Source organism: Ambystoma mexicanum, chromosome 8 (assembly GCF_040938575.1).
Source record: "Ambystoma mexicanum isolate Mex_15411 chromosome 8, UKY_AmexF1_1, whole genome shotgun sequence".
Taxonomy (NCBI): Eukaryota; Metazoa; Chordata; class Amphibia; order Caudata; family Ambystomatidae; genus Ambystoma; species Ambystoma mexicanum.
Window position 1 is genome coordinate 522,760,546 of NC_090929.1, and position 22,651 is coordinate 522,783,196.

A 22,651-nucleotide genomic window follows, 5' to 3' on the forward strand; every position below is an offset into this window, starting at 1 on the left:
ACTGTCTGTTGTGATAATAATAAAGTAGGTATTTTGATACAACCTTGACTGGACAATCCCTTTTATCACTGGGTAATAATTTGATTTTTTCTGTGTTGCAACTAACCAACAATACACGACCTTTCGGCGATAAGCGCGCTGTTCCAGCCATGTTACCAAAATTGGACAAGGAGGTTTACACTTTGCTTGTATTTCCAATCTGTTCGGATCCCATCTGGTATAATAGAGGTGTGAGGCAGATTGATGGTTTAGAAACTGATATTCATCCCTGGACCACTGGTGCCCAGGAAGTTCATTCATCACATACTCCTATTGAAGATACCCTCTGCTGATCTAAACGTTTCTCTTCTTTCCCAGTATTCAAAAGTCCTTCAGCTGCTGGTCTTTGATCGGGTCACTAATGATCTTGAGGATAATGGCCTTGGAGATCCTCTTCAATCTGGCTTCTGTAGTAAACACTCCACTGAGAAAATGACTGAAATTTTCTATCTAATTCTCACCTCTCAAACTCTCTTATATACTCATCCTTTTGGACTTTTATGTCGCTTTTGACCTTGTTGACCCTCCTCTCTCCTCATCACTGTCCAGGATCCTGGGTTTCAGCCTGGGGCTCTTACATGGAACACTTCCTACCTGGAACTCACAAACATTTGACCCCCCCTCTCCCTGTGAACATCCCCCAAGAATAGGTCATTGGACTTATGCTCTTCACCCCCAAAACTCTGACCCAGGATGGCTTCTATCAACCTTTCGCTGCCACTATCACATATTTGCTAATGACACTCAGTTTTCTCTCCTTCACTGCAGCCCTCTCGGAGCAGATGACAAATTGTCTCACTGCAATTTGTCACTGGATGGCTCTCCACAGCCTTATGATGAATTCTTCAAAAACAGAAGTAATCTGTCTCCCACAATTCATCACTACCACTTCCCCTGTTGCTCATATTAAACTCTGCAACATTCAGAAAATGCACCCCTTTCTTACTAACCACTTTACAAAAGCTCTAATCTCCACTCTTGTGCTCAGCAAATGGTGTTTCAGCTGAAGGCTACTCATTGCCCTTCCTCTCTACTTCTTCCCCCCTGCAGACAAAGTCCTCAACTTTGATACCCATAAAATAGGCTTAGCAAGCTGAGCGCTCACGGCTGAGATCTGTGTGAGATCTGAAGGTCACAGGTTTGAATTCCAGCAAGGCCAACGCAGCCTTTCATCCTTCTGAGGTCGATAAATGAGGACCAATTTGGTTGAGTGATATTATATGTATATATGTTCTAAGGCCTAAGTGCTATATAAATAACACACCATTATCATTACCTGCACTCTCTACAACTTAGACAGATCACCCCCCACTTCTAAGTACCAAAAAGATGCTGGTTGACTCTCTTTGCACAAGCACTCTCTGTTCAAGGTCCTTCTCCTAGTCTACAAAGTTATCAATGGTCTTGCTCCTCAGTACCTGCCTGATTGTATCTCAGTTTACTCGCCATCTTGTTCCCTCTGATCCTCTTCTCCACTCAACCTCACTGTCCCATTCCATCAATGTATCTACTCTCAATTCTACTCTCACTTCTGCTCGTTCTCCATACTCCACTGGAATCCACGGGCCTTAACAATCAAAGCCAGACCAACTGTGGATCTCTTTAAAGCGTGGCTTTAACTTCACTTACTTGCTTAATAGGGAGTTCCCCCTGCCCTCTGCCCCATCCTGCCTGCCTGACCGTACCATTGCCTCTAGTAATGCACTTTTGCATATTTAATTAGTTCTTCTCTTTAGTTTGAGGCACTTGCTCTCTTAAGTTAATGTTACCTTTTTAGGTCACCTCATTTCTTATATACATTTTGTTTCTGTTTGTGTTGTCCCTCGTATATGTCTTACATTTTTACACCATCATAATATGGCTCACTACTTGTTCTCATCTTTATGCTTCTGTAAAAGCACCCTTCGTGGGGCTCCTTCTGGCATCTGTAAATATGTTATTGCAAGTAATTTCTGTTGGAAATTGATATCCCTGTTCCACAAGTAAGTACAAAAATAAATACAAATTATACAAAGCTATTGTGAAGCAGGTAAGGCACCTTAATGGGTGGTTTGGCTTAATAAGACAAGGAAAGTATATGAATAGTGACTAAAAAAGGCCTTTAATATTATGAATGACAACTGCATTTTAAACTTTCTGGTAAATGATCCTCACTTTGCACAGGAGATCAAAAGCGAGCCCTTCTATTAATAATATTTTTTTTTACTCCCGGTTCTTCATTGAATCATGTAGTCATATCACTTGCTCATTCAAACCGATTAATCAGTTTTGGTCAGTCACATGTTCACTAGGTAATGTGTCATGCATTATGCCATTCATTAATGCTCCTCACCTTTTCTGTACAGGTGCTTCCCCGGAGTTCCCCTCTCTGCCTCCAACTGTATCTAAACATTTCCAGAACATTTAATCGGTAGTGGGGTTAGGTCAAAAGAACCCCCTACGCAAGATGAGCCAACTCCCTTTGCCTGTTAGTGCTTGTATCACAATGCATGTCTTTATGATAATTCTTATGCAAGCCAGTGATCTTAAGCATGCTCCCCTTCCACACATTGGACAGCACAGAGAGACAAGCAAAGGGTACACACATTTCCTGGTGTTGCAATGCCTTTATGATATGTCTTCTTGACAACCGAGATCTCCAGCACTCTCACAATGGCGGTGTGCTCCTTGTACCAACAGTCTTGTAGTGTCTGGAGGTGAGTGACAACGTGTCAGAGGAGAGGCTAGTCTTTGACAATATCACCTCAGGTGGAGGACGTAGCCTTCTGAGCATGCAACATGATATCCCAGCTTTTAAAAAAGAGCAGAAGACGGCAAGTCACTGCAGTCCCAATGCCTAGATAAGGAGAACATTAATTTGCAGGCAATGGGGTGGAGCTTCCATTCTACTGTTAGGAAAGATTTCTTAATTGTAGGTAATTTTCCTTCCATGTGGCAACCCCTAAACCTTTTGCTGTTGTTTTCACCCTGATCTAGACTTTGCCAGAGAAGCGCAGCCTTCCACTGCACTCCTCTGGGCTTGCGCTCCATTCTTACGAGGAAACTGACATGCCCTTAAGACAGTGAGTACCGGGAAACGTTGTTTTCCGTAGTTTTTTCCATGTTTCAGCTTTCGTGCAACATGGCACAAGAGTGCGCCGTAACTTACATTACCGCGCTCTTGGGTCTCTAGTCATTCTACAGGCCCTAGAAACTCTCGATGGATTTATAACGAACTGTGCAAGTATGTCACGGATGGGACTGGTGTCAGCGATCGTTTCTTTGTGTTTTTGAACTCCCTTTTGCCCTGTTAACCGCGCTTCTCGCGTTTGGCCAAAATGGGTGGCCTGGCTTCAAAAATGGCCATGCCACAAGGTTCTTTGTCCTGTCCGTTGACCGTCTTGCCCCTTCACCTTCCCCCAGGTCGAGCCAACCCGGGGCCATTCTTATTTGGGCATGTACTTTCTCAGGAAACACAGATGCTTTTGCGGGTTTCTGCATGCCTTGTGTGCGCCTCCAGAATGTGGGCTGGTATGTCTGGTCCCAATACACATCCTGGGTGCCAGAGAGTCTAGTGTGTCTTGAATGCCTGGGACCACCGTGGTCCGTGACAGGTCCACGTATGGTGTGAGTGTTTTGTGAGCAGATCTCCCATTGGGTCCTCTCCGTTTTGGCGCAAAGGGAACTCTGGATAAGAGGAGGCTGGAAACACCACTACCATGTCGATCTCCTGAGTTCTCACGAACGACGGATACAGGAACCAAGTATCCTGCAACTAAGAGGCTGAACCGAGGAATTGCTGGTGACCCGCTGAAGGACTGCTCCTCTGCACTGCTGTCGCCCTGTGAAACCATTCTGCCTCTGATCGAACGAGAAGGCCTGTACTGGTACTTCAACCCATTGGAATAGTGGGAACAACTATTCTCGGCATCTTCATCATCTCCTGCACGTAAGCCTTCAGAAGTGTCTCTGGGCCATCCAGTGGACAGACCAGCTTACCCAGGAGTCTTGCTCTGTAACCGCCGTCAGGTTGCTGCTGTATTCTGAGTCCTTGACACTCTCACATGATTCGTATACTTGGCATTCCCAGGTCTGAAGTAAGAAGTGTGCATTAGGCTGAAATACACAGGGTGCTGCGTTGCCCTGCTGTGGTAACAATCTGTGTGGGTTCACTGCGCTTGGGACATCCTCAACTCTAACTTCTGCTGCCGCGGAATCTACTCGACGCCGAGATGTCCCCTGCTCGTATCTGAACCTGCCAGCACTGAAACTGACGTGGAGAAGCCTGGGTCTGCCTGAATCGGGGACCGGTGAGTAGCAACGCTAGGAACTGGTCGCCCTCCTGCAGTAGCCCGTAGCTTTTCCTCGCTGTGTTAAACAGCACACCTTTTTCGCACTCGCGCTCTGCTTCTGCCCGCAAGTGGACGCCGCGCTTGAGTAGCGGAGATCTGTTCGCCCTCCTTTGTTCACCACTCTGAACTGCCTGACTTCCTTGAAGAGACTCCCCTTGGCCCATTGGCACCAGCGTGTGCAGGTACTTTTGAGCACAAGGCTCCACTCTTCGTAGGGCTCGGGCTTCCTTCTAGTTAGGTGGCCTCTGAAGGCGAACTGGGTCTAATGATTACTTGCACTGTCTGTTTTCCTCCCCATCTAGGTGGTCTGCATATTTCGTGCTTCGAACTCTTTAGACCCTTCGGTAATTGTATATATAATGTATTTGATTGTGATGTGTTGGTTTACTTGAGTTTTATCGTGATTCTTTACTATGGTCAATGTTACAAAGGCCTTGTAATAAATGTGTCTATATTTTTAATATAACACCTGCTTGGAGTAATTTGTAAGCGTCCTTGCTTTGTGTGCTCATTGCGGGCTTTCAGTCACCCTCACCCCTCTTGAGACCTAGTCTTGACCGCCGCGATCGCTACCTTGATTGGTCTGGCTTGTCCAGAGGTTACCCTGTTCCGAGAAACTAGGCTGGCCTTCTGAACCTCTGCCCCTCCAGGACAGAGTCCAGAAATCCATTTTAACATCTACCTCCTTAAAGGAAGGGTGCTTCTGGCTTGGGAAGTCGTCAGCCCTAGGCAGTACTAGACTTATGGCAGGCCTGTGTCATGTAATAGGACCAGTGGCCAGTCTTCTCAACCTATCAGAGCAATCAAGCTGTCTGTAAATATTCCAATTACTCCACAACCCTCGCGGATTCGGATTAAAGCTCCCACCTGATAGACATTTGGAATGGTCAGATAGTCTACGGTTTCAGTGGAATATTCAAGGTTTAGTATTTCCACAATGCTCACCACTAGTTATATACTTATTTAGTCTGCTAGTTCACTTATTTATTGTGTTGTAACTTGCATTTTCCTTTAGTGAGAGAGACCCTGTTCTATTAACACGCGAGGTGAGATGGACAGTTTAAGACACAGCAATACTTTGCAAACAGTGAACATGATCTGAGCCATTTTAGACAATTCTCTTTCTGTTGATCCGAAGTGAACACATTTGTCAAGAATGGACTCCTGGTCCAGGAGAACCACCCCTCTTCTACTCCTCACTTGGAAAATATCGCCCATGCTTGCAATAGTGGTGTCCCCTCGGTTCCATGTGTTAATATCCACGCAAAAAAAACATACAAGTATATTGTTGTATTTTTGCGGTAATATTAAGACATGGAACCTGCGGGGTACACCCCCGCAAACCCCATCATTCTTTTAATGGAGCGGGGGACACCGCACAGACCCTGGTCCCAATAACCCCATAAATTATGCCCACTAATAATTTCGTCTATGGCCTTCCCTCACAACCATTTATATGGCAATATTATTGGTGGGGATAATATTACCTGATACTGTCCCCTCTGGATTACTGCAACAAAAGATCATCTTCTCCGTGCTTAGACAAGTGCATTCTACATTGGCATAGTAGTATCCTCGCTGGATTACTGAGACATAATACGTATGCGCTCCCAACCAGATTATTTCTAAAATCACAGCGTGCAGAGCTATGGTCCCAGTATCATCTACAGGCTTAGCATGTAGATGATACAAGAACCACCTCAGCGTTCTGATTATTTCACAACTCCATTGAAGGTAATGAGCTGGCTGTCCCACACCCATCAATCAACCTTGGAATACCTGTCACATCTGTCTTAGCTCTGTCACCCAGCCTGACAACTTTGCTCTTCCTTTTTACTCTACACACTACAAACATATCAAAAGTTGGTCCTGTCAAGTGCAGGTTGCATAGCTCCACCTTTCCAGAACCTGAATGTTTAAATCATTTTTGTAAATTCAGGAAAAGTGTATTGAGATATCTTATCCCGTCTGCATACAGCCATTGAACCCACCAAGTTAGGTATGTAGGAAACAGAGCCTGCAACATAACTAACGTTCAATATCTGCATCTGCCTACACTAGCTCTATGTTTCTTTTGCTTTTCCCGTTCAGGCATTTTTAGGTGGCAATTCGACAGTATTAAGCACTTTCACAAAAACATTTAAATGAACACATAAATACATTTATTTCTCATTCTGGATTACCTTTCGATAGTTGGCTCGTGCATCTTTAAATCTTCGGCTCAAGCTGCTGACCCGGTCAAGAACCAGCCGCCAAACGAGGTAGTTCTGGATAGTGCTGCATTAAAAAAAACAAAAAAACAGAATCCAAATCTTAAAACATCAACAGAGGGTGGCAGCCAATGGCTTCTCTCTGCCCATTGATGGAAAACTCAAGGGGCCTCATTACGACTCAGGCGGTAAGGGGTTTACGGCGGCGTAAACAGCGCCGACCCTTACCGCCTGAGTACGAGGTCCCTTAGCGCCATGGCGGATTTAACACCTGCTTTTAGCAGGTGTTAAAAGCCATGGCGCTAAGGGACCATGGAGTTAATTACGCCACCGTAATTTACGGTGGCGTAATTAACGCCTTCCCCACTCCCATTATGCCCTATGGGGCAAAAATGGGAATGGGGAAGGGTAAATGGGGATTGGGGACTTACCGCCCCGCCGACCTCGGAATGGGGCGGTAAGTCCGCCTACCACCATGGCGTAAACGTAGTTTACGCCATGGTGGTAAAGTCACGGCCCAGGCGGTAACTTACCGCCTGGGTCGTAATGAGGCCCAAGTACTCATTAGCAGTGGTTCGAACTACCTTGCAGAGACTTTGCCACTTTTGTTCTGGGCATTGCAACAATGAATACCTTGAAGTAAGGTAAAGATTTTACCAGAAAATAGTACCAACAGAAATATACTTTTTTTATTTTTTATTCCTTGGACTTAATCTTCATAATATGTGAGAAAAATATTATGTCAGGTATTTTCTTTTTACTTACATGTTGAGACATAAGTTTTGTTTGGAGGTTCTCCCCAATAATAATTTATTGCAGATGACAAGTGATGTGCCAGTGTCCCTGCCCTCCATTCCAGCATCTAGTGGTTGTACCACTATACTCACACATAGTGAAGGAAGACAGTGTGCAGCCAGCCGAACACTGTTGCTTTAAAGGCCCAACACTTCCGGGACAAAGAGTCAGATCTTGTATCAGCATGCCATTTTCCTTCCCTCACCAATACGAAGGAAGATGTTTGACCTTTCGTTTGACCCTACCTCTGAGTGCTCTAGCACTACTGGGGAACAGAGACAGCATATGAGGCTTTAGAGCCATTTTGACACAAACTGAAAAGAGTGATATGTAAACATGTCAGTTGCCACAGACTTTGTGCCATTGTTACTAAAACACACAATACAGTAAAAACATTTCTTCCACCCTCATTGGTGACCGAGTAATACTGGATAAACCAACATGCTAGACAATCAAACGTTCATATTCCAGTTTACAGAGGGCAAGAAAATGAAACAAAAATAATAACGGGGATTTTTGGCATTCAGCTCTGTTTAGTTGCCCTCTTCCAAATATAATCTTGGCTATTTGGCCTCCACTCTTTGCTCTCCGTCATTTTATTAAATAGGACACTATTACCAAAAATGACGGGTGCTAGTTAATATAGTTTTCTAGTTAATGGAGTGTCAGAAAAAAGAACTTAAATTGTATTACATTGCCCAGGGATCTATATTCCTGAAGGACAGGTGAATCAGCTCGGACTGGCCTACATGGCAATAGGACCATGGCCAAACCAAAAACATAAAATGCTGCTCTGGCGTTTTTTTTAGTCAAAGTGGGCCACTTTTTCTGGCCAATTTGGACCAGTTTGATGAGTTCATTCACTCTGCGGCTAGTAGTTTTAAAATGTGTTGCTGAATAAATATTCTTTAAAAGGCACAAATTGCACCACACTTTATAAAAAAAACTTCCCCTTTCTTACTATTCAAACAGTGTCACAAAAGGAATGAATAGTAATTTGCAACTGCGGGCCACTTTTTCATTGGTGTCTCAGGCAATTTTATGGCCTTGTCTGACCCTGAAGGTGGATATAAAGAATAGCGCAAGTTACCTCTGAGCTCTGTGACCTAGCAAAGACACTGGGCCTGTGGCCTCTGTGGCCTCTGTGGCGGAACAGAAGAAGGACTCGGACCAGAAGACATTGTATATTGAGTATTGTTTCCTTTATAGGAAGATCCAAATGGGAATCAGAGTCCTTGCCCCCTAAAGGGGAGTCACCCCCAGTAAGGTACCACTTGCCCAAACCCCTAGGGAGGGTTTGACTGAGTGGTCTCCTCTCACTAGCCTCCAAGGGGATGGCTCCACCTTGGGAAGAAGGGTCGAATTTCCTGGATTTATTGCATACCCTATCTGTTAAAAAGGAGCTCCCCTCTTCTAGGTTGTCAACCTCAGAGGTTACCTTTTCCCCAATTCCACCCTAATGGTTGTTCCTTATCTACAAATGTTTCCTGAGTTTGGTCAGGGATGAGGGGTGCAGTAACACACCTTAGCTTCTTCTGTGTCTTCTTCTCTGACTTCACCCTCTCCTAGCCAATCTTCTGTTCCTGGTCACCTCATATCCATGGGTGCCTTGATGAGATTTTTGTGGCAGACTCGAGTGAAATGACATTTTTCTTCACAGGAGAAGCACATGGTGGATACAAGAGGTTTCCCCCCTCCAATGTCTTCTCCTGGGGTTACCCTTGCGTTTAGCACTGGGAAAGGCAAAGTTTTCTGGATAATCTCTTCTTTAAAGTTAGCTCTACTATGGGAGGGTTTGTCAGACCTTGTATAGACCTCCATAGAATAGAGTCTGTTGCAGGGTTCAGGCTCCCTTCGAGGTTCTGCCAGCTTCCTTTCATTTCTAACATATGTAAAAGACTCAGAGTGGGCTTGGGCTTTTGGATTGCTGTGTCAAGGGAAGTGGTTGGCTGCTGGAGAACCAATCTCTGTAGAGGGTGGGGTGGAGTGTTAATAAACTGCTCCAGCGCCACAGCCTCTAATATTTTTGGTTAAACTTTTCTTTCCCAACCATTGGCCGAGCAAATTTTGTACTCGTCCGGCCAATTCTATCGGGCCCTCATTGGGGAGTAATTGTATGCTTCTGAAGTTTAGTCAGGAAAATCCATCAGTTTGTCCCAGCCTTCCTAGGAGGGCAGTTTTTATCTCTTGAAAGCTGGCAGCCCCATGGGATTAATATTATGATATGAGATATTTAGCTCTCACCTCAATAGAGGGGCAAAATAGCAAACCTTAAGGGCCTCGTCCTATTGACATTGGAGGGCTAGCCTTTTGAAATGTATAACAAAAATGCACATATGTCTTCTCCCTAATGGTAGGGTTGTAGAACTCAGAGTGTGGGAGAGTCAGAAGAGTTTGGCCTATCGCTAATCGGTTAGGGTTCTTCTCGTGCCGTTGGTCAGCCCTGGCTGATTTTCAATAATCCTCTCTATGGGAGTCTCGAGAGAGAAGTGATGTCGATTCTGGGGTCTGGTTTTTCTATCATATATTTTCCAAGGGAGTGGTTGTAGGTTTTTCTTCGTCTTCTGAATCTATAGTGGAGAAGGATGTAAGCCCCTGCTTCTCTAATGTAAGGTCTTTGGGTCTCACTCACAAGGATGGTATTACATCTCAGCATCCTATCGTTGGAAGATGGTCAATAGAGTTGTCCATACGACCTGGCTGAAGGTCCGACTCTGTGTCGGGTAACTAGTTTACATTTCTGACATCATATGTGGTGGACCAGAAGAAGGACTCGGACCAGAAGACATTGTGTTCAACAAGATTCATTAATATCAAATGAAAGAAATGCCTTTCTGTCCCTATTGCTACAGGGAGATTCCCTGCCTACAAAACTGTACTAGGGTTCTCATCAAAACAATAAATAAAGTCTTCCATCCAAACCTATCTTCTACCTGATCCTACCACTAAAGAATACACAACTTCTAGAGTTTGTGTAATCTTGACCTCTCGTCGGTCTGTGAGATATTTCTTCCTAGCTTTACTAATTATTCTATTCAACCAAAGAAGAGTTCACAAAAAAAACATTGTCCAAACAACCGCAAAGTCTCAAGTTCCAGAAAATATTCAACTTTTGATTTGGTATAGATGAAGGGATAGCTCCTGGTTTGGTATTTCTTTCTATGTTTCACGCTTAGCTTGTCACTTGCTTTCTCCTCAGCCTGTTATAGTCGTATCTCTTTGTGTTCTTCAGGTTCGACTGGTTGCCCCAATCTTGAACTCTTATTTATCTCCCGGGGTTGTTGAGAATCCCCTTTTAGATACACTTCTCCTGGTTTGGCCAAATGTCTATACTCTGTTTGATTCGTTTTTGTGACTGGGTGTTCTGCCCTTTCACAATTGCTCTTTTTACGAGACTATTCCTTTTCTATCAGGCTTTGTCTTAGAGGGCTGCTGATACCTCCTTTTCAGGTTCTCTCCCTCTGGTTTGGCACAATGTTTATAATCCGCTTGCTTCTGTATGGTAACAAGGTGTTCTGCACTTTTGCAGTCCTCTTCATGAGACTGTTCCTTTTTCTTGAGCTTTATCTTCCATGGTTGCTGATAACCCCTCTTCAGGTACTTTCTCGCTGGTTTGGCATAATGACTATACTCTGTTCGATTTTATATTATAGCCAGGCCTTCTACCCATTCATCGTTGTTCTCTTTAAGAAAATGTTCCTTTTCCTTAGGGCCTGTGAGCCCATGACCCAGGGTTGGGTCAATCCTTTCCACTTCCCTTGCTCTCCTCTGGTCTCTCTCTCTCCCTCCACTGTGAGCACCTCGCGTACCTTCTCTGACAGGGGGCTCGCTCCAGTGAGGCGGTTTCCACTCGTGTGACTTCTCTCCTTCTTCCGCTCTCCGGTGTCCTCCGCAGGGTTGTTCAGCATTTTCTTATTTGACGGCTCCTTCACTGTTGCAAGTGAAGGAGTTGTTACTCTGTTGTGGACTGGGCTCAGTATCGTTGCTTGGGCTTTCCGCCCACCACCTCCTTGGCGTGGTCACGCCTCCAGCCGACACCGGGCTTTCTCGGTCCTGGTCTCACGGTGGTATTGTGGTTCATCACCTGCTATATGGCCTCTCACTCATTCGCCAATGCTGCTCTCTGTAGCAGCTGGTTCTGCTGACAAGCATAGCCACACCTCTGCCTGATGTGTGTACATCACTGGCTCACCTCCGTGGATCTATTCTCCTCCAGTCAAGATAGACAGCTTTCTTGTCTGTATCCCGTTACCAAAAGGGGGCGGGCTGGACAGCATGAGCTGTCATGTCCTCATGGCAACCATTGTTGCCTTGAACCAAACATCTGTACCTATTGTAAAGATTGTTTTGAGTCCCATGATTAAAGGAAATGTCATTTTCTTGAATTCCCAGGTATGCATATATTGTTTCCTTTATAGGTACTTTCACATGTGAATGAGAGTCCTTGTCACCTAAAAGGGAGTCACTCCCAGCAAAGTCCCGCTTTCCCAAACCCCTACGGAGGGTTTGACCGAGTGGTCTCCTCTCCTTAGCCTCAAAGGGGGTGGCTCCACCTTTGGAAGAAGGGACGCATTTCCCAGATTTGTCACATCTCCCATGGCCTCCTGTCATGGTGACTTACATTATGCTTATAATGTATGGAAGGGTGACTACCTCCAACATGTGACATTTCAAAAAGTGAGCTATATTACAATCCTGCCAAAACAAATGCTCTATCATATAAGACTGATCTTGCTATATCAGCGAGCCCTTATTGACTGGAACAGAAGGTAAGGGAGATGGGCGCACCTACCAGAGGATCCCCCACCTCCACTGTGCGGAAAAGAGCCCAGGTGACGTAATCTTATGTTATGTTAGGGATTCTTCTAAAGCACCATATTCACGAGAAGATGTGGCCTCCCGGCTCTGAAGGAACTGCAGCAGAACTGAGCCAGCAACATGTGCAAAGACAGCTTATTGTGGAAGATGTTTTCTCTGGTATTTCCTGACAAGGAGATGGCCTTCCGTAACCCTGAGTTTGAAAATGAGTTCCGTATTTTGGAAGCCACCGGGAGTATTCAATTGCAGACAACTGCACATTTCTCTCAACACAAAGCAGCATATGTATTGTTATACTGCTAGGTGGTTTATTGCTATACTGCTAGGTGGTGTATTGTTATACTGCTAGGTGGTATATTGCTATACTTCTAGGTGATGTATTTCTATACTGCTAGGTGGTGTATTGTTATACTGCTAGGTGGTGTATTGCTATACTGCTAGGTGGTGTATTGCTATACTGCTAGGTGGTGTATTGTTATATTGCTAGGTGGTGTATTGCTATACTGCTAGGTGGTGCATTGTTATGCTGCTAGGTGGTGTATTGCTATACTGCTAGGTGGTGTTTTGCTATACTGCTAGGTGGTGTATTGTTATACTGCTAGGTGGTGTATTGCTATACTGCTAGGTGGTGTATTGCTATACTGCTAGGTGGTGTATTGTTATACTGCTAGGTGGTGTTTTGCTATACTGCTAGGTGGTGTATTGTTATACTGCTAGGTGGTGTATTGCTATACTGCTAGGTGGTGTATTGTTATACTGCTAGGTGGTAACTGCGGGCCCCCCTCACTCAACTTGCAGAATTCCACCACCCACATTGCACAACACTCAAATCTGCCAGGTGGTTCAGATTGCATTTCATCTTGGACATGCCACATGCAAATGCAGCTTGCGCCACCCTCTGTCATGATATGCCTTTTTACTGTGCTGGGAACAGGGAATGGGTAGTCGCCGAAAAAAAAAGTGCATCCTTTAACTTGATCTGCATCTGTTTCCCTTGCATGGACCAAGGGCCATTCCAATCCATACACACTAAGGGTAATATAGGGACCCTCTGAACTTCCGATGCTCTGTGGACATTGAGCAAGTGATTTATGTAGTGTTTATGATGGCGCTTACGCAAGCGCGCGCCATAAAAGAGGAGCGCATATCCATAATGGAGACCAGAACGCAGCGAGAGGAGAGAAGAGCAGAACGCGAACCAAATGCAGAGGGGTCTGGAGGAGGGTGGTAGGGGGGTCTCTGTTTACAAGTGGTGCTCGAGGTTGTTTTATGAGCTAAGAAGTCCTCAGACTGCAGCTGTTACATGTTAGAGAGCGAGGTGTGTGTCATTAGATCACTGACAGCATGTCTTTGATGAAAATGCCACTCAGTCATGGAAAGACATGTTTGGGCTTGGGAATCACGTTCCTTTCAGGCTGTGCAAATAGACAAAGGCAGCTATGACCAGGCTGCTGAGCACGTCGACATCATGGGAATATATAGGGCCCGATTCATGGGATATTTGCCCTGTTCAAATTGACTTTGCACTGCTCAAAATTGTCTTTTCACTGCCGACACACCGCCTGATTCATGGAACTGTGCGAAGTCCAGTCAAAATCATTTTGTACTACAAAAATGACTATGCACTCACTTTGCTCGGACTTTGCACTGCAAAAATGCACTTTTTGAGAGGACCCCCAATGGTCTCCATGAGGACATCATGGATCCATGAAGAGTCACTCGTAATCCATCCAAGCCCTGGGCAGGGTCAGACAGTGACTAAAAAACACCTGGGCACGAAGAAAGCAGCCAACATTTGCAAGTTAAAATTCACAAATTATTAAGAAAAACTGAACAGATTTGGTCCAGTAGTACCGCTTAAATCTACCAGTTACTTATTGCACCAAGTAATCAAACTTACCCACACAACTGGCACCCACTGTCCTGTTGGTATTATTTCTAATAATGTACTGGAATGAAGTACATTTTAAGAGTGTTTGCAGCCGAGCGCGCCTCAGCCTACCAGGCAGAGGTCTTGGAATGTAGGCAGGGTTTTGTTGTTTGGAGCTTGATGGAATTGTGAATCTCTGCGCTAACATATACACTTAAGTTTATCCATGTATCGGTGGACATTGTTTGACTTGTTGCTTTTCCTGATGCCCGCATGTAGCGTTCCTGAGGACAGAGCTCCTGCAGGCCCTGCTTGGGAGTTATGTTCTGTGAAACAGAACATACAGCAGAAACAGACCCAAATGGGACAAGAAATGTACACAATTTTCCCTTGAGAAAAACCCATGGTTGAAACACGTGTCGGCACAGAAAGTACAATCAATCAGCTTCAAAACTGTCTTATAAACTGTACATTTAGATGCATGTCACAACGTGGCAAATATTACCTGATGAAAACGTCTTGGAATGTAGGCATTTACCACTAATAAACACAGGTATTCTGAGCCCTCGGATAGGCTCAGAGCCCACCTGGCCCCTCTGCCTCACTTAACATCTGCTGCCCCCCTAAATGCCCCTGCAACATTCCTCCACCCCAATGCATAATAACCTGTCCTATCATCCATTTTCCTCACCCCTCTCAAGTATGGCTATCAGTGGCAATGTAAAAGAGACTTCATGCAGTGTCCTCTAGTATTTTGATGGTGATCATCTTGGATTGTAGTTTTTTTTACACGAGAAATTGTGCACACCTACTGGGCTCACCGTTTCTCATTTAAAAACAAAGCAAAACAATGCTATCACTTTTCCTCCATCCTTGTGGGAGTTTGCATATCACCCTTGAACACGGACGATGGAGATACAGTCATAGATAAGCCAGAGCAGATGGAACCACCAAACCAAACAGTTGATGGAGAACAACCTGGCCAAAACAAGCATCTACCTAGAACTGAAATCTAGAGTGCTTACAGACAGCATGAGGAGTGGCCCGGCTAGGTGCCTTGTAAATGTCCTCAAGAGGGACATGCCTGCCTCTGGATGGTCATTGAGGATGTTTTAGCCCAGACGAAATGGTCATGAAGCTGCTTAAATGGAGAAGTGTTCCTGATTGAGTAACTTTGCAAAATGCAATCATCCCCCACCACCCCAGCAGGCTACAGTCATTTTAGTCACTTTGTGACCTGCTGTTTGACTGAAGTGTGTTACAAAAAGCAGATCAGATGAGTGCAAGTCCTCCGCCTTTTCAAGGCATCACTTGAGAGCTCTGCTGCCGGGCAGATTGGGCGGTTTCTCTTGGCCCCCGATTCTGGGGCGCAAAGGAAAACTCTCTGATTTTTTTCTTGCTCACTGAATTCAGAAACTGCATTTGGGAGGATGTGAGGGTGAATCCGAAGCAACACCTTGTCCTTGTTAAAAAGTGAAGACAGGGATTTATCATCAGGACACATAGAGCTCATTAACTCTGTGCTCCAAGGTGACAGTCATCAGAAGATCCATTTTCATTTTCAGAGTTAATATCAGTAGATGTGATGAGCTCTAAAGTTGTGTGAGCTAAAGAGGAGAGAACTACATTAAGTTCCCAGAAAGGGGAGGGCGGTACCGTACATCTAGGAATACTTTTTAAGGTCATCAAAGTGAGTTAGACAAGGAACTATCAACTCACTCTGAGGATGTGTTGACATTGAGAGTCATTGGGTAGGCCCGGGTGGAATCCATATTGCTGCCTTGAGATGTGAAGATCCAGTATGGCCAGACATATGGTCAAAGTATTGACCAATTGTCCAAACAATAGTAACATAACCTTGTCCATTTGCTGGGATACTGGGTTCTAGTTGAGTCTTTTGTGAATGCCATCCAACTGTTCAGATCCTCTTTTGACAGTCCCAGCTGACAATACAGCAGAGACCAGCAGCTAAGGACATGGCCTTGAAGGGAGGGATGAGGAATGATGCCCCCATTCTGTGATAAGAGATCTCTTTGAGTGGGCTGGGGGCTTTGCTGAGAGGTCCAAGTCCTTGGCCATAGGGTTTCCATTAAGTTTATGTAGCAAACCTGGTTGTGCCCTAGTTTGTGTATCACCTTCACAAGTAGGGCAAGCGGGGGATTTCATAAAGGAACCTGTCCTCTCACTGCAACAGGAAGGCATCTACCAGGAATTCCACCCTTTTTTTTGGGAGACATTCTTTGTACATTTCCTGTTTTCCCGACTTGCAAAGCGGTCCACACTTTGGCAGCCCTACTGTTCAGAACATTGTTTGGAGGGCCTTCATAGGGGGGCAACTTGAATGTGCTGAAGCAGTCTGCTTTGACTTTGAGGGCACTGTCTAGATGAGTTGCAACTGGACAATGTCACTCTTGGTGGCTGGTCTCCAAAACTTTCTTAAGCTGACTGCAGAGGATCTGTTGCCCTCTCCTTGTTGAAGTGGAATATTGTTGTTGTATTGTATACCTGAAGGAGAAACTTTGTACCTCAAAAAGAGGGGAGGAAAGATGTGGGTACCAATAAGGCAGCCTTCAATTAGAGCATTTGTATATGTTTTCTTAGAGCATTTTGTATATATTTTCTTTATTAAGAGGGGCCCAACTGATCATCGACTTAAATGGGATTCACTGCAATCAGCCCAGAATGATTTGTTGTCATTGAACAATAAATGTCCTGTTGAAAAAAAGGGGTTCCTACCTGTCAGATTGAAGGGGAAGTTCCACAACAGATTTTCATCCCTGATGTATTTCTGAATAAAACACTAGATAGATTGGGGAGTCCCTTCCTCATTCCTGTTCGCAGCCAAGAGTACTTGACTCCGTCACGTGTACAGCCTCAAAGGCGCAACCATCAAAACACAAAAAGCCATGAGTCCCAACATTCTCTGGAATGTGATGGGACAGACAGTTGAGGCCTCCAGCATGATTGTCCCAGTGGACCAAAGGGAACTCTGTCTGATCACTGCAAATGAAAAATATCAAATGCAAAAATGCACATTTATTTTTCCCGATTTTCACAGTTATATGCATAGGTAGATCCCCCGCAGGGCCCCTTACCCGCATTACATAATTAATTCCCTTAACCACTCCTCACATATATCTACTGCGAAAATAAAAATAAAAACCTGAGGCAGGTCTGCATTCGAAGATTTTGCTCTTACAGTAAATGAGTAATACTGGACCAAAGGTCCTTAATGTCAGATAGAACTTGTCAGATAGCACAGCGAGTTGAGTGCTTGTTCTGACATCTGTGCGCAACCTACTGATGCAGGTTCGAATCCTGGCAGGGCCAATTCAGCTTTTCATCCTTCCGAGGTTGATAAATTGAGCACCACACAGTTGGATAATAATCACAACTGTTATTGCAGCGCTTAGATACCTGTGTGTTTGTAGCACTATACAAAAAGTAGTTATTATAATTCTTGGTGTGGTTTTAAAATCCCAGCCCTGCTTGGTGTTCCACAGAAATCCTATGTAGAGAAGAGTTTAGGGCACAGACATTGCTGATTGGCTGCTGTTTACTGACACACTCAAGGGGAACAAAAAATTCAGCATTTGGTGACGGGAATGAACTGCTTCATCAGGTCCCTGGCTTAGATGAGTCACTTGTCTAGGTAGATGTGGACTCCACCTTGATGCATGCCAAACCATACCTTGAGGACGACCCTCAGTCCTTAAGTGACCACCCTGAACTGGTAGAGGTGAGTGGTTGTTGCACATCTGAGATCTATCCGGTGAGAAAGCCAAATAGGAATGTGCATGTAGGAATCCTTTGGGTGTCGGATACAGTGCCCGTTCTAGGTAAAGGTTCTGATTTGAGCTGGCCTGGCATAACCATTGTAAACTTCTTGTTCAGGAGAAAAGAGTTGAGGTCTGAAAGTTCTCGGATACTCTGCAACCCTGCAATGACGTTTTGGGAGTACAGCCCCTGCTGTTTTTGGTTGGGGAACCACCTCTCTTACCCTCAAACAGAGAAACTTGTCAACCTCACAAGAGATTTAATGAGAGTTGTTGGTGAGGAGGAGGAGCAAGAGTGGGAGTTTGAGAGAAGAGGATCCTGCAAGAAGAGACTCCCGACTCGCTGGAATATGAGGATCCAGCCACCCAACGGTGTAGGGATGCTTCTTGGGTTACAAGATAGAATTACCTTTGCTTAATAAAAGATATCCCAGAGGAGGGGAACCATCGTCTGTGGTCCTCTGTTTCTTCCTCTGCTGAGAAGAAAAGATCATGAGACTCTCCGGTTCAAGCAGCCTTGTTAGAGGGACTAGTAGCTGGAATCTGTGGAAGGAGTGTGCTGTGTCCCTTTTTGAACAGAAGGTGTGGAGGAATTCTTGCCAGGCTAAGAAATGTGGTGGTGACATTGTTGGCTTATTTTATCTGTTGGTGTGTGGAGCATCCGTGTTTGTGTTCTATTAAAGGCCATTGATGTGACCTTCTATTGGGCATCTGGGCATCTTTGATGAGCTTTGTGCTATTTAACAATACCCCTCTCTGAGATCGAAGTCCAAACCGAGACCAAAACCTCTGTTATACACATGACACTCAAGTGACTCGAGCAGATGTAAATTACTCGTTGTGCATCTGCAATCTCTGCTAAGAAGGGCTCCTTCTTGTCCAGAGGATGGTCGGTATCAAACATGGCAATGTCCTTCCATAAGCATTAGCTTTGCTGTGCTGAAGATTTAGGTATACTATTTTCCCCATGGAATTCAAAGCCTTTTCCTCTTTACCAGGAGGGGCTGAGGAAGTGGCATAGGTGTTTGATGATGAGGAAGCCCTTCCCTTTACCATGCGAGCCACCATCATGTGTGTCCACAAAATTGCAATACCTTGTGCCTAACTTCCTATTAGTGGGAAGAACAGACTACTATAATGTCCTGGCGTCCATTATCACATCAGGCTCTAAAGGGGAAACCTGTCCTTTCTTGTTTGAAAGCAAGTATAGCTGACGGGACTCTGGTTTTGGTCAGTTCACGTTTCAGGAAGTCCATCACCTCAATAACGCAGTTGTGGAATACTTTCACTGACCTGAGCAAATCCTCCTCTTCTGGTGCGTCATTGCTGGGGTCGGAGGAGGTCATTGGATGATCAATCTGCTGATGTCTCTAGCGGTGCTGACAGTATGTGTGTGGCAGGTGGTGGAGACAGTGGCAATCAAAGCCTGCAGGATTGGAGGAACCAGCATAGGCAGGGAAACCAGTCGTGGTGGACGAGTCCTGGTTGCTGGAGGAGCCTGCAGTGGTTTCAGAGAAGGAATATCTGGAGGCTGCAGGGATAATGGCATGATCGCTGTCATAAAATGTTTAAAAGTCATGGGATGTGACTCCACCTGTTAATGGGAATTTAATTAAGGGATTGAAACAGAGAAAAATGATCAGAGGAGCATCTCACATAGGAGGTTGTGGCTCTGGCAAAAGGTAAAGAACCGAGTAGTGGATGGAAGAGACACTCGTAACCGTGACTGGTGATGCAAAGACTTCTGCCCAAGGCTTAAAATCATCCCTATTTGATCTCCTAAAAGGGATAGTCTCATAGCTGGAAGAGTGTAGCAGCAGGCCAGAAGAGGTGGAAGCAGTCTCCTTTTGAGACTTTGGGAACAGGCAACCGATCTGTCATGCTGTTGCCGGTGTATTTTTTGCTCTACCGGGGCCTTCCCCTTTTAAACTCTGGTTGTTTTCCGCAGGTCCGAAGGTTTCTCTGAATAAAACATTCACACCAGCCACATGTGCACAGAGCACATAGCAGAGCGAGGGTGCGCAGAGAGCAACACCTTTCAGTGACAAGAGCCCAGTTTGAGGGGGCGCTTCGGCTTGATAATGGAAGAGATAGAAATTGACTGGCTGAGGGCATGGTGAGAGGGTTTTCCAAATGGAGGCAGCACATCCCCTGCTGAACGAGACGTGTTGGGAAGAATGAGGACCGCCCACATGACCAGTGTACGTGAGGAGGGTTTATATTTTGGAAATGGTGGCCCGTGCTGGCAAGGCTCAGGTAGGAACACATCCATGTCCACTGAGAACCACATCCCGGCAGCCGGTGGGAGGCATCTGTGGGAAGACCCTAGTATTGCTCATGGAGATATCAGCATTAACATTGCTATGTAGTGGATTTAAAGAATCTCTCCTGGTCCTTCGAGCCATGTGGAATGAGTCACCTCACTGGGCTGCTGTGAAAAGTAAAGATTGCTCTCTCACCTTCCTTCTGTAGATAAAAGCTGCACAATCTACCTTCCAACATCCAAGATGATGTTTGAGAACAAGAGAGGTAATGCATTACAAAAAACACACGGGAGGTAAGAATGTACCAGGCCTACACAAGAGAAGGCAGACCCCACCCCATTGTTGTATTAACAAATATTCACACTGGGGTTTCATTGGTACTTAATATGACCATTCAATATTGAAAAAAGTATTTGTTACCTTTTTCCTGTGTTTATGTTACTAAATTGTGAGAAATACTTTCTTTATTTCTCATTATGCTTCATTGATTTTTCCAATTTCCTCCTTTCCTTTTTTAACAAAAGTTCATAATTTCTGTTTAGCATTTCTGCATTCTGATTTTTCAATATATGTTTAGAAGGAATTTTATATGCATGTAACTAAAAATGTTTTATTGATTGTATCTGCCCTCATGGTTTAGGGCTTTTATTTCACTTGTTGCACGGAATTTTGCACATAAAGTCTTGTTTCTAATTCATATAAACTTGTATGACCTTCCTTGATGTTTTGCATTATGATGGATACCAATTATATGTAGATGTAATTACCCCAAATGGGGCACAAAGGTTTGGACCAGTGGTAGGACTTTAATTCATTTACACCTTCCTATAGGCCAACCTACACACGCACCAGTACCTTGTGTTAATATTACTACACAAGAGAAGGACAGAATGCGGATCCGAACCGCAAAGCGCTTTGCTACATGCAAGGGTCACGAGTCTCTCAGACCTCAGCAAGGAAAGGAGAGAGCGCGCGGATCTGAACCAGAAAGAGTCCTGTTACAGCTAACGCAATGACTAGTCCCTGCCTGGGGTACGGGCACGTGGGCGCACCAGAGATCTTGTAAAAAAATCTCCCTTCCATGGCCATTCGGTCAAGCCAGCACATGGAATTAAAAGTAGCCATTGTAAACCATCTTGACTCAAGCTACTCTGAAGACTCAGCCGAGTGATTTATATGGAACTGTGACAGAGGAGACCACACGCAGACGCAAGTCGATGTCATACAACGAGCAGAACGCGTGCTTCTTAGAGAACAGAGCGTTGCGCGCCCATAGCAGGGCAGCACATGGGATCTGTATCGAAATGTGGCGCAAAACCAAGGTGAAGCAGAGGGTTATTCTGTGCGTTGGGTAATTCCTCCTACTGATCATGACCCTTCCCGAGGGAGGCATCTGCTCTTTTCAACCTCATTTCTTTCTTCATGCACCCTTAAAAATCAAGATGTCTGTAACTACGCCGTGATAGTGCAGGGTTTGGGCGTACAACAAATGCAATAAATAAATAAAAATAAATAAAAGCGAGGCTATCAACTTGTAGAGGCCAGTGGCAGCCAAACGAAGAAGGTCAATGGAGGCGGTCGGCGAAAGTAAAGAGGTTATTGTGTGGAATCTGGCAGCAGAGGGACTACGAAGAAGGCCCAGCAGTTGGGGTACTTGGAATGTTCGCAGAGCAGTCTATATCAGGAGTTAGAGTACGCTTTTGGAGCATTCTGAATGGTTCAGATGCTGACTAAAATTGGCCCATAGTGCTGCTAGTGATGACAATTACTGCCCAACCTGATGCACTCCCATTTAAAGTACCTTGAAAGTCTGAGCAGGTGGCACTGGGTGGCAAACCTGCTATATGGTGGCAGAACATACACACAAACACCCACACAGACACACACAGACACACACACACACACACACATTTAACTTGCTGACATCATTCTCAAACAGAAAACTGTGACTTATTGTAAGCATTGCTTTACCAAAGAAGTATTTCCAAGCAGGGACACTCCACTGTTAGCCTACAATGAGCAAGAATTCGTCCGCCTTCTCCTACAGCTGGCAGTGCAGGGCTCTCTGTGTTTTCCTCCTTCATTAATCTCCTTCATTGACCCGAGGAGTAGTGTCATGCCTTACTCCCCTTTTCTCAGCTTGAGCACTTGCATAGAGGGATGGACTGGCATACAGGGAACACTGGAGATGCCCCAGTGGGCCTCTTTTCTGTGGGTACCTTGGTTTTCTAATCCTCTTACCCTCTTTCCCAGGCACCGTGTCCCCTTCCTTCCCTCCCTGCTCATTTTCTATATCCATTTGAAGTAAATAATGTGTGTTAAAGCTTCCAGTATGGTATGCCTCACTCTTAACAAATATTATATGTCAGTTTTTTCTTATATTTACATTCTTTTTAATCCCTATTGTCGAAACATTTGCTTTGACTATTTGTACCCACTTGTTCTTGTGGGAGAACCATCAAAACATGGCATGCGTGTGCTTGCTAGAATGGTGCCAAATGCGGCATTTTTGAAAAACATTTCCAAGTCCATTTTCGGGTTCCCAGTC

The 22,651-nt window shown here is 44.9% G+C and overlaps 1 protein-coding gene across 3 annotated transcripts in view; it reads right to left on the reverse strand.

Moving 5' to 3' along the window:
* MMEL1 (membrane metalloendopeptidase like 1) overlaps positions 1-22,651 on the reverse strand; it is a 1,408,056-nt gene that overhangs the window by 250,236 nt on the left and 1,135,169 nt on the right. For all 3 annotated transcript variants that reach the window (XM_069610215.1, XM_069610216.1, XM_069610217.1), the window contains exon 12: positions 6,554-6,647. In XM_069610215.1, the coding sequence (XP_069466316.1) occupies positions 6,554-6,647 (94 nt within the window). The remainder of the gene's footprint in view (positions 1-6,553; positions 6,648-22,651) is intronic.